Source organism: Sardina pilchardus, chromosome 21, assembly GCF_963854185.1.
Source record: "Sardina pilchardus chromosome 21, fSarPil1.1, whole genome shotgun sequence".
NCBI lineage: Eukaryota > Metazoa > Chordata > Actinopteri > Clupeiformes > Clupeidae > Sardina > Sardina pilchardus.
In genome coordinates, this window is record NC_085014.1 from 11,055,587 (window position 1) to 11,068,026 (window position 12,440).

The 12,440-nt window shown below is 42.3% G+C and overlaps 1 protein-coding gene across 2 annotated transcripts in view; it reads left to right on the top strand.

The window, feature by feature from the left end:
• Positions 1 to 4,131, top strand: part of LOC134068516 (fibronectin type-III domain-containing protein 3A-like) — a 30,468-nt gene extending 26,337 nt beyond the window's left edge. For both annotated transcript variants that reach the window (XM_062524180.1, XM_062524181.1), the window contains exon 25: positions 1 to 4,131. This exon is cut by the window's left edge and continues 127 nt beyond it. In XM_062524180.1, coding sequence (XP_062380164.1) covers positions 1 to 218 — 218 coding nt within the window. In that variant the 3' untranslated portion in view covers positions 219 to 4,131.
• Positions 4,132 to 12,440: the final 8,309 nt, after the last annotated feature.

Consider the following 12,440-nt stretch of genomic DNA (forward strand, 5'->3'; position numbering starts at 1 on the left):
GCACAGCCCTGCCTGCCCTCCCCGATGCCAACCGGGACGCCAAATCAGTGGCCAATGCCAGCAGCAGCGGCAGCAGCAGCGGCGGCAGCAGCGGGCAGTGTCACCGAAGGTGGCAGCTCACAGACGAGCACTTTGCCCTGCTGGTGTTGGTGGCGTTTGGCGTTGTGGCGATCCTTTTTGCCGTGCTCATTCAGTATCTGTTCCTGTGTAAGGACTGAGGAGGAGAGAGAACTAGAAGAAGAAGAAAAAGAAGAAGAAGAAGGAGAAGAAGAAAAAGAAGAAGAAACATATGTAGAGAGAGAAAGAGAGAGAGAGGGGTGAAGAACAGAACGCAGGAGCAGGTCTCTCAGCACATTCTCTAACTGGCACACAGTGAGCTCATTTCATTTCCCAGTATATTATTATAATTATTTTTATCATTATTATTATTATTATTATTATTATTATTAGTATCACTACTACTACTACTTCATATGAGACCATATTTAGTTGACATAAGAAGGTACTTTTTTTAATTTTATGCCATGACCAATGCAAACTGTGACGATAGATGTTTAGACTTAACGTCTTACCCATCTGTATGCCCAAGAGAGAAGCTTCGGCCAGTGTGTCTGTGTCTGTGTGTGAGAAGCCAGTGGGGCTGTATCCCCTGAGCAGCTCTACATGATGTGGCTCATGATTTCTAGATGTTTCTGTATGTCCACGGCAAATGGCTAAACTGGACAAGGCTATAGTCATTCTGTTAGCTTTGGCACCCACATTCATTTAATCTCCTTGAATGCTAACGCTACGTAGAAACAATTTTATACTTTTTTAAAATACTACTCATACACTGATGTGTCTTCGGGAGGTCCTGCGATGTCCTTCATTGAAGCCTGGGAAAAAATGTGGGCTGTTCCACAGGATATATGTCAGGAACCGTGATTCATCTTGTTCTCTTTAAACTGTTATGACAGCAGTTCAAAGCGAGATGGTGCCAAAGCTTTCATAAATATGCTCAACGTGCTGTTTTTGCGAACTCTCCCCCCGTAAAGGTGGGCAGAGAGTGTCATACTTTTACAGATTATTTTATCTAGCAGGTATATTTTAACATCAGCCACGCCAAGAGAAACACAAGTACGTATTCTCTGATGTTGGGAGAGTTTAATATGTTTGGTTCTGCTATCATACACGTACACATATACATACATTCTAGTTATGTTTTATGTACACCTAGATAAAGCAGTACTCTCAAGATATATGAAGTATGCATTTGTTATAAATGTATTTCTATTTGGCTCAAACTGAGCGCCATAGTCTTTTCCTGGCTTTAGTCGACCGTTGATACGTATGTATGTGTGGTGTTGGGAGTTTTATTGTGAGACAGTAAGCTGCTTAAGTTGAACTTACAAATCTTTAACCAGGACTAATTTACCTAATGTTGCCATGAACCCTTATTAAGTCTGGTAGTGGTTGTGGTGACAGGTTGTACAACTGTGTTATGAAATTATGTAAATGTCAGCTGAGCAATTCAAGCTACCTAATTTGGCTAAATACTAATGTATTTCAATCTGCCAAACAAATTTAATTCTGAGTTTCTATGCCATTGTTGCTCTGTCATGCATGGTGTCTGGCTTCAGTATGAACCAGAGGGCAGTGGGAATGGCGCTTTAACAGTTCAGAGGTCACGGTCAGGGCCAAATCCAAGCCCGGGAAATGGAACATTAATTTCTGAGCTTTATCTCTGGGATTTGGAGGGAGGCCTAGTATTCACATTGTAGCACGTACATACATTTGGCAAAGTCCATATTTTCCCAGGGAGGTTTTTATTTTTTTTTTACTTTTAAAAGAAACATGGTGCCTTTTGAACTTGTTGTGATCTTCCTCCCTCGTTTGCTGGCGTCAAAACAAAAAACAGAGATATATCTGGCTCTACCATGTCCCCACCTTCCGTTCCCCCTTTGAGGATTCTATTCCAGAATCCAAAATCATAGTATCTCCCATGGAATAATTAAGTATGTTTGTTTATTACTTACTAAGACAAACATCTGGGAAACAGCCACTAATCTGGCTTGTGTGAACTGTCCATGACCTCTGCTTCTGTTTCTCTGTGTAGTCCTGATGAGCGCTATGCTCTGTAGTCCTTTTGGTACACCCTTAAATAGGGTTCCTGTCAGCCATGTTGTCATTGTGGGAAACTTTGAATGCTGCACAGTGACCTCAACAATCGGACGTGCCTGAACACCAAAAACACCTCTTGTACAAAATTACAAAATGGGTTTTAACTGAAAGCCACTCAAGATAGAAGGGACCGTTATCTTGTGTCCTGGTCGAATTAAAACTATGGTCCAGCACATTTGATTCCCATCTGTGGCATATAGCTCTGCACTGTTGATTTGGAAATCTTAGAGGAGACATTTATGCTGCCCTCACTCACCTGCCTTTCAAATGGTTATATACTGTTTTATTTCAAACTTGCCTTTTTTCATAGGTGTAGCACTCTCCCTTATTCGAGAGATGTGTTTCCAGTGGTAACACAACTTGTTGGAATTACTTTCAGAGATAAATAACATCTCGTTAACCTGCTGCTTACTCCATATCTTTAAACATTTGATTTATGCGCAGCAGATGTTTGATAGATGATACAAAATCCCTGTTCCCACATATACTGTGAATGACTGTTATGATCCAAATTCAAAACTTGAGTTAACAAAACATGTGGCATGGCACACCTCTCAAGTACAACAAAAGGTAATAACGTCTCTTAAAACTGCCATAGCTTGATATATCTGGCAAAATGCTTGACCGGAGTCGTTGACTAAAATGACACCACTATTTGCTCCATTTCTAGTGACGTTGTCAGGGACTTTATTACCTTTTGTCAGACATAAACAACACTGTTCATGAGGATTCTCTGTGTGTCCAAATGTAATGACACTGGCTCAACTACAGGCTAACAAGTCAAGTACCGCCCGGGAACTCTCCTGGGATCTCATGTGGGGTGATGGGGCAGTGTCACACCATCATGCTATAACTCTTACCTTATCTGTATTGCCCAACAAGAAGCTGAGCGACCCTTTACGAAAACTTGAGTCAAGCTTACGCTTACTGTTTTTCAAGGACAACAGCCATACCACATTGCAATCAGTTTGAAATGTATGTGTCTCATACCCCTCTCTAAGCTTACCAACGATTATTGCTGCTAATACTCCCTCTGCTGCTCTTGTTACCTGTATCAGTTTAGTGAGAGAAAAAAAAATACATTTTAACAGATTTATATGAAATTATTATTATTATTATTTTTCCTTAGCGGTAAATGACTCGTGACGTATGTAGGGTTATCACCTTTAGACCCTCTTCCTCCTTGACTGAAGTTTGTTTGGTCTTTTTTTACGAAGCTGCTGGAGCTCTTGTTTGTATGTGTGTTTGCTTGTTTCCATTCAACCTCAAATTGGCTTCGGTTTGAAAGTGGGGGTTTTCTCAGGCCGATAAGTTCATGAAATCACTTTATAGCGGTATTCTGCATTGGATCATTGGAAAACAAACTCATTCATCGGTCCTGTGGTCTCATGGTTTCAACCAAGGTTCTGTCTGACCACCGAATCGAACTGCACTATTGCGCTCAATGGCTTGTGTCCACTGATCTTGAGTAAAACATTCTCTATGTTTCTGACAGATAGTCCTTGTCTGATTGAACCTTTGCTCACATATACAAATTATTGTATACTTTTCATGTCTTTTTCAAATTATTATTTTATCAAAAGGGTTGAGCTCGGCACAAAAAAGGGCTTTCACTGAATCATGGGAATTTCTCCAATGAAAAGGAGAGAAAGGCAAAAGAATCTTCACACATACCCTCTCATCCCACGTGCCAGTATTTACAGACCACACAAACTGAGTTTTACAGCATATTCTCTTTATTTTGATACTGAAATGTATTTTTTATTTTAAATACAAATGTAATACATTCCAAAAAATATTTATCTACATCATTGCTCATTATTTCTAGTACAGATCTCACTGTTTATGTTATCTGTTTTGTTCTATTGCTAAACACAAGAAAAAGATAAACTGCCATGTATTATTGTCATAACTAAATTGTAACAATCATAGATAATATATTTAATATGGCAAATAAATTATAGTCCTTATATGAAATGCCTTGTCTGTCTTGGTCCCTTCTTCATACAGTAGCCTATGTTTACCTTCTGACGTATATCCTCAAGTCACACAACAGTGTAAAGAGATAGCTGGTGGTGTCACCAACTGTGTTCAAACTGTGCTGACCTACACAAGTAATTCAGACGCCTGCCATTACACCCATAGGAGCTTTAGTGACATTCATATGGAATTTGTCCCTCCTTTGCAGCTGGGAAAGCTTTCCTTAAAGATTTAGAGGGGTCTTTTGCCCATTTATCCAGAAAAGCATTTGCGAGGCCATGCACTGATGTTGAATAAGGAGGCCTGGCTTGTAAGGTTTGTTTCATATTCATCCCAATGGTATTGTATGTCTTCCATACCCCTTAAACATTCAATTCAATTCAATTCAATTCAAAAAACTTTATTCATCCCCAAGGGGCAATTAAGAAGCACGCTGAGCAGTCCAGATCACAATAAACAGCAAACACTCTCTCACACACACACACACACACACACACACACACATGAAATAGATAAATAATAAATAATGCAACTTTAAAGTGCAGTGCATTCATGTCCTTCAGGCCAATCCTCCACACAGTTCATACTTAACATGTCTTTGTGTGCACTGTGTACAGCAGGTGGAGGGACAATGGTATAATGTTTTAGGGTTTGGGCTTGGGTTAGTGAATGGAAATCTTAATGCTTCAGTAAACCAAGACATTTTAGACAAACATGTTTCCAACTTTTCAGGAACAGTTTGGGGACGCCCTATTTAGTTCCAGCATGACTGCACCCCCGTTCACAAAAGCAAGGTCCATAAAGACATTATTGGGGGAGTTTGATGTGGAAGAACTTGACTGGCCCACAGACAACAAGTTTCTCTATGCCATCAAACACTTTTGGTATGGATTTAGAATGAGATGTCATTTAAGTTCCTGTGGGTGTAATGGCAAGTGTTCTCAAACAGTTGTGTGTACCTATTCCCAAACCTCTCCCAATTACTTAGTCTCTCTGGCTCTCTGTTTTTTCTATTTAACAAACAACAGAATGAGAATGACTGAGGGCCTAGGGCATACTGTACAGTACATAGTCACCTTTCTATTGCCATCATCGCAAATAGGATTCACCATAACAATGGTTTGGTTGAAGCCTTATCAAGGCTATTTTTGGAATACGCAGATGTGTTACTCAAATGAGTTACAAAGTAGCAGGTGGAGATTCTGTTTCCAAGGAAGCCATGCGGAATGTTGCTGCAATGCAAAGCTTCAAACAGGACAGTGACGCATGTGCATGGTACAAGTATACACACAGTGTTGAATGTACAGTAGGTGCACTCCCAGCTTTAACAGCCGTGGGGAGTACATGCACAAAGACACTTACCAAACGCACTGCCCGGAGGCTAGTTTAGTCTAAACAGCTACTATACTAAGTAGTCTGCTTTGATCCTTCAGCTGAGGCCAAGACATGGCCAGCAATATACGATTTCAAGCCCATAACATTCGTGTCACATTCAGCAGTCATCTCCAGCCCAGGCTCCTAAAACTGGAAACAAGCCAAGTATGGACAGCCTGTCCCCCAGACAAAAACGTTGGAAGTTTGCGAGGCAGGGGTGAGCCACCTCTTTGGTGTGTATAATAAATTTAAATACAGTAAACATAAACAAATGTAACTTCCTGCGCAATCTCTGGAAGTACTCAAGTACAAACATGATAGTCTGCTGGAAAGTTTGTCGAATCAGTTATGTCCAGTCATGGTCTAATCTCATTGTAACGGACTTTGATGCATGTCCTAGGTAAATGTGTGAGGGCCCGGTGGGTTGCCAGTTCGATCCCCGACCAGTCCACGGCTGAAGTGCTCTTGAGCAAGGCACCTAACCCATCACTGCTCCCCGAGCGCCGCTGGTTGGGCAGGCAGCTCACTGCTCTGGGTCAGTGTGTGATTCACTTCACTGTGTGCTGTGTGTGTTCACTAATTGGGTTAAATTGGGTTAAATGCAGAGAAACTAATTTCCCTCACGGGATCAAAAGAGTATTCTATTCTATTCTATTATTTCAATTGGAATGGATTTCAAGGCCATCCTGTTGTAGTCAAATCTATTGAGAGCTGAAGCCCCTACCTTTTGCTCACAAAATAGCAGTTATTTTTGTTAGAAAAATTATAATTCCTTTAAAGAAAATGACTGCACTACTTCAAGCGTCAAACCCGTCAGTACTGTGGTTCATAGAATGCTTCTGGAGTTTTGCATTAGGCCTAGGCTACATAACACTGCACTGTAATGTTTGTTTGCATTAAAATATTATTGTAGGCCTACGGCATAGACCTAGCCTATCTCAGAAAAGCTGCAGTGTTATTACAGGTTTTCTCCCATAACTGCAGTTATTTTTTGGTAAGGGGTTTGTTAAGGCTTTGGGTAAAGATAAACAGTGTTGGTAGTAACGGCGTTTAAGTATAACGCCGTTACTAACGGCGCTACTTTGTCAGTAACGAAGTAATCTAATTAATTAGCCTACTTTTCTCATCGTTGCAACGCCGTTATCGTTACTGAGAATTTAAAGTGTCGCGTTACTACAATTTGGCTGAATGAAGCGAGTTCACTGGATAGGATCATATATGGAATACCCTCCCCTGAGCTATATATAAATGTATATTAGCCTAATCACCCTTGACAGACTAGGCATAGCTACCAAGATACTGTAGGCCTACATCAGAGTGGAATATGGAAATAATTTCATTAAAGGCACACTTCCAACTTCAGGAGGGGAAAAAAGACTTGAATTAGTAGGGCGGCTAAGCGCAAAAATCGATCACTTTGCGATAAAAGCATGACATTTGGTATGAAGGCTCACAAAGGGGGTCTGATCAGATTTAGGACCGTAGGCGCTCAAAATCTGACCCCTGGGGGTCATGGCGGCCATTTTTCAAAATGGCCGCCAAATATGGATTTTGTAATGGGAAAATGGATTAAAAGCTGCCAAAAACGTTAAATACAATAACACATTTCACCATGATGCATATAAATATGAGCACACTTTCACATAGAAGGCCTTTAAACTTTAAAATATAAGATACATTTTTAAAAAAATTAAAAATGGCCACTAAATATGGTGTTTTTTTGTTGTTTTTTTGTTTTAGTTTTTTTCTCTTTTTTCTTTGTCTTTTTAACGTAGGCCTGCATAACAAGAAACAGAACAAAAAAACAGTAGTTCAACTATTCTGCAGTTGAGCTTTGAATAGTTACATAATTTAATTACATAACATATAAGATTCTATGCTGAATTCAATGACCAGCAAAGAAATTATTGACACAGCTTTACACTCTCTGATATTCTCACTCACAGAAACATAAAGCAGTACACTGCAGTGATGCTGCTCTGTATTTGCATTGTTTAATACAACTTTTTGTACATTTGCAGGCAATAAGTAGCCTGGCAAGCCAAACTATACAGAAATGTATAGTCTGGGGTCGGACCATTCACAGAGCTGAAGCCTGTGGGTGGGATGAACAGTTGTCTTTCAAACTGCCTCTGCACGTAATAGGCCAGCATTTCTGACCAATCAAAGCGGCAAATACTGTACATCCTTCTTTAAAACAAATGACTTGAGTGCTTCTCCTCAACCTTCAAAGAAAAGCCCAAGTCTAACTCTTCCAAAGCCGATTCAAACGAGCGCGCTTTGTTAGCCTCATCCATATTATGTTTTTCTCTATGGTTGTGCAACATGGTGTCACACCCAACTAGTCGAACGAAGAAGCATGGGGACCCCTGGCGTCAATATCGGAAGCCGAAGGCGAGCTCAAGGACTCCGTACACAGCGTTCTGATTGGCTAGGCTGGCCTGGAGCCTAGCGCAGGCTTGGCCTCAACGGTGCGACCCTAGACCATCCCGCTAGGCAAAAATATTTTTGCCCGCTAGGGTGCGTCTAGGTTTCTAGGCTAGGCAATAAGTTCATAGCAGGCTTTAGATGGTTCAGCAAGTGAGGTCCAGTATGGTTCAAAACTGCCATTCTTTGTTTTGACCCTCCCCCTCATTAACTTAAAGGGATAGTTCGGGTTTTAAGACACAAAGTTATATGGGTTCCCTGTCAGCAACGTTGTGCATCAGCACTGACTTACCCCCCGACAGCGTCCTGTGAGCCGAGATCCAGCCGGTTTTTGATCGTTTTTGATGCTGAAGAAACCATATGCGTTCAACAGAGTGATATATTTGCACCACAAAAACGTTGTCCAGCTGTCAGTAGCGCGCAGTGATAGGAATCGCGAAAAATAAGTAAGTGATAACGAGGTTTGAATTTTTCCCGGACAACGTTTTTGTGGTGCAAATATATCACTCTTTTGAACGCATATGGTTTTGAGAAGAAAAACACTTTACTTTCGTGACCCCAGAAACTTGCCGGACTACTTTCTTCAGCATCAAAAACCGGCTGGATCTCGGCTCACAGGACGCTGTTGCGGGGTAAGTCAGTGCTGATGCACAACGTTGCTGACAGGGAACCCATATAACTTCGTGTCTTAAAACCCGAACTATCCCTTTAAAAAGCAGGGCCACAAACACTGATCCTGGTGCTTCCCATAACAATGAACGGTTCTCTATCAGTCAAACTACTCAGCGTTAATCAATGGGAATACACTCATTGACCACATGATCACCACTGAAGTCCTCCAATAGGTCCTGTTAAGGTTCTATTGGCGTGAAATGGCTCGGCTAAATATTAGACGACACAGCCAATAGCAAACACACTTTCATTCCTCAGCGACGTCTATTGCCACTGGTCCGAGAGCGGAAGAATAGGATTTAAAACAACTAACGGAAGACAGAAGAATAAACATCTCTGCCCTACACGGGGCTGAGGGAATGACTTACCTCCCCGAGGTGGAGGAGGCGCTGGCGGCCTACCTCGACCCCATCAGCACGTATCCCAAATTGCATTCAAGATGCTGAGGCTGCAGCGCATTGTTCAGAGCGTGCAGCAGGGGGGACTGGATGGCCACAATAGTTGTAAATAGTAAAGGATGCACATTTCCACGTTCCGATTCACCCCGGGACAGGAAGTATTCGCTTTGAGTTCAAGGGCAGAGTTTGGGACTTCTCTGTCTTATGCTTCGGGCTAGCGCCATCACCCCGCACTTTCACCAAAGTCGTTCAGGAAGCGTTAGTCCCTCAGACGGGGTGTGATAGCATATAAAATTACCTTGATGACTGGGGTCTGTTGGTAGGCTCCAGGCCCGTCCTTCCATTCTATGCACACCCTATCAGGGACAGGAACAAACGTATTCAAGTGGACGAGAGATGCTGGAGGGCTCTCTGGCGCGTCCCCAAGAACCTCTCCATTGGGGAGGGTCTCACAGGCATATGGTGACTACGGATGTCTCCCTCCTAGGTCGGGGAGCGGTGTGCGAGGGGCAAGCAGACCAAGGGACATGGAGCAAGCAGCTGCAGCGGCCACACATAAATGGGCTGGAACTTTTAACAGTGCATCTAGCTCTCAAGCACTTTCGCCGGCTAATCATAGGGCGTGATGTATTGGTGAGGTCAGACAATACACCGATGGTAGCCTATATGAATCGCCAAGGCACTGCAGCAGCATTTTCTCCCGCAGCTATGCGGTTTGGCGAAAAGCTGGCTGTTATGGGCAAGGTGTCACCTCTCAGTCCATGCAGTTCATGTTCCGGGAGAACAGAACAGGGCAGCAGATATGCTCACAAGAGGCCCCCAATCACTAGCCTGGCACCGCCTTCCAACGTACTTCCCCTCAATTTTCATTTCCCATCAGTAAGTCGTCTGGGTCTGCGGTATATTCATGGACTAGCTTGAGAATGACATAGACCAAGATCAAGACCAAACGTTAGCTATTGGTTATGGCATATCCAGTGTGGCTCTGGGCAGATTCAATAGTTTTAAACATCAACAGAGTACCCGCATTCAAGGAAGTCAATGCTTGGCAATAAGTGGCCAGACTCTCTGTACATTATGAAATATGTACCAGAGTTTGATACCCTATCATCAGGAGTGGCGTCTTCACCCACAGGTGGTGGAGGGGGTGTGGCCAAGCTCGGAAAAGCTCATGTTGATCTCTTTGCCTTGCGTGAGATGATATACTGTGTGAAGTGGTTTTCCCTGACCGAGATGCTCTGCTGGGAGTGGATGCTCTGGCACATGAATGGCCGAAGGCTTGCTGTATGCTTTCCCCCCATGGTGAACCGTGGAGGGACCTGCTGTCCTAGGTGAGCATGGTGATTTGGCACCCAACTCCGGAGAGATGGCAGGTAACTGCACTAGCCAACAATTCTATAACCAAAGAAACCATTAATTTTCATGGGAAGCACCAGGTCAGTGTTTGTGGCCCTGCCTTGAGGCTTTTTGAGTTTCAGCTTTGACCCTGGATTAGTCTCAACCTCTTTATGGACAAGAAATTATGTTCAACTTCACACAAACTAGAATACATTTGTCACTGTCTGAAGCTCAGGCAACAGATGCAGATCAAATAGAAGCGGTCAGACAGTACTGACAGGACCAGCAAGAGCAAAAATAAACCACAAAACACAAAGCCCAGAAGATGTTTGAGTATATAAATTAAAGTCAGAGTCCATTAGCAAAGGAAACCTCAGAGGTTGGCAAAACGGCATGCCTGATATTGGGTATTTATACATTTTCTGACTCCAGAGAGTCATGCCAGTGCACATGATTAAAAGAAAAAATATGATTAAGGCAGAAATGGCAGGAAAATGTGTGCAATTAAAAGTTTGAAGAGCTCCAGGGTCGGCTGTATTTGTCCAAAGTGTTGACTAAAGGATTTGAATGAAAGCTCAGATTGTCCTCTTTAAAATGATACCTAACATTAAAAAATCAGTCTTTAACAAAGGCCAATAGCAAGATAGACACCTGCATCAAAACATTATTTTTTCCCCAATGGGTTGGGTAACTATAACAGCTGATAACACTAATTTAACTGTGACTCCAGAAGGTTTATTATCATAAAAAAAACTGACATGTATCTTTTCAAAAAGTATAAGCAACCTTTGCCACCTTCAGTGGTAGGCTACCGACATCTCATCTGGCCCATGGACTAATTATGACAAGAAATCCATATTTGGTGGCCATTTTGAATTTTTTTAACATTATCTTATATTTTAAAGTGTAAAGACCTTCTATGGGAAAGTGTGCTCATATTTACATGTATTATGGTGAAATGTGTTATTGAATTTTATGTTTCTGGCAGCTTTTAATCCATTTTCCCATTACGAAATCCATATTTGGCGGCCATTTTGGAAAATGGCTGCCATGACCCCCAGGGGTCAAATTTTGAGCGCCTACGGTCCTAAATCTGATCAGACCCCCTTTGTGAGTCTTCGTACCAAATTTCATGCTTTTATCGCAAAGTGATCGATTCTGGTGAAAATCTGCGCTTAGCCGCCCCACTAAATAGGCTACTCACCAAATCCAAGCCATTTCATTTGCACGTAGCGAACTTCCCACGATAGCTTAGGCATAGTGACAAGTAAATGTGCACTTTCTCTGTCTGTCGGATTTCTATAGTTTCTTGACAGGGCTACTTCACTGAAACTGAACGTTATCTTCAAAGGAGGACCCTATACATTTTAAAGATAGCCTATTTTATTTTTGAGGGCTTTTGATATCGGGGGTTACCTTACAGTAAAATTAATCATTAGCCTATTACACGTCTCTGCTGCATAGCCTACATTTCGTCAGGGCCGTTCAACTGGAGAAGGGGTTGTTCATTTACTCCTGTAGATTGCAAATATAGACTTGCTGCGACCTCCGAACAGTTTTGTGAGTGCTACTTTGTTAATATTTGGGAAACTGCGAGTAAGGGGCGGCCGCGACAGCGCAGCCCTGGCTGCTGAAGTGCCACGAGAGCGCAACGAATCGTCAGAAACAATATATTTAAGCTCACAATACGGCCCACCGGGAATCCTCCCGCATCTCCCGATAGCCACCCCGGGCCTGGGCTGGGTGGGCGGATGCCATGCGCACGTTCTGACTTCCACCCACTAATTGTAGGCCCCTACCAAATAATTGGTTTTATTCTTCAATCAGTTAGGCTATAATAAATATGTATGACGTTAAATATGTTAGACATATTTAACAGATTTTTTAGAACATAAAAATGAACGTCAGTTACTTTGCTGAGTAACTAATTACTTTTACAGTGTGGTAACTGAGTTACTAACTCAATTACTTTTTGGCAGAAGTAATTTGTAACGGTAACTAATTGCTTTTTTAAAGTAAGATGACCAACACTGAAGATAAACCCCCTAAGGTCTAGGGCCCTAGGCCTCCATGGGATGTAGGCCTAAGCTG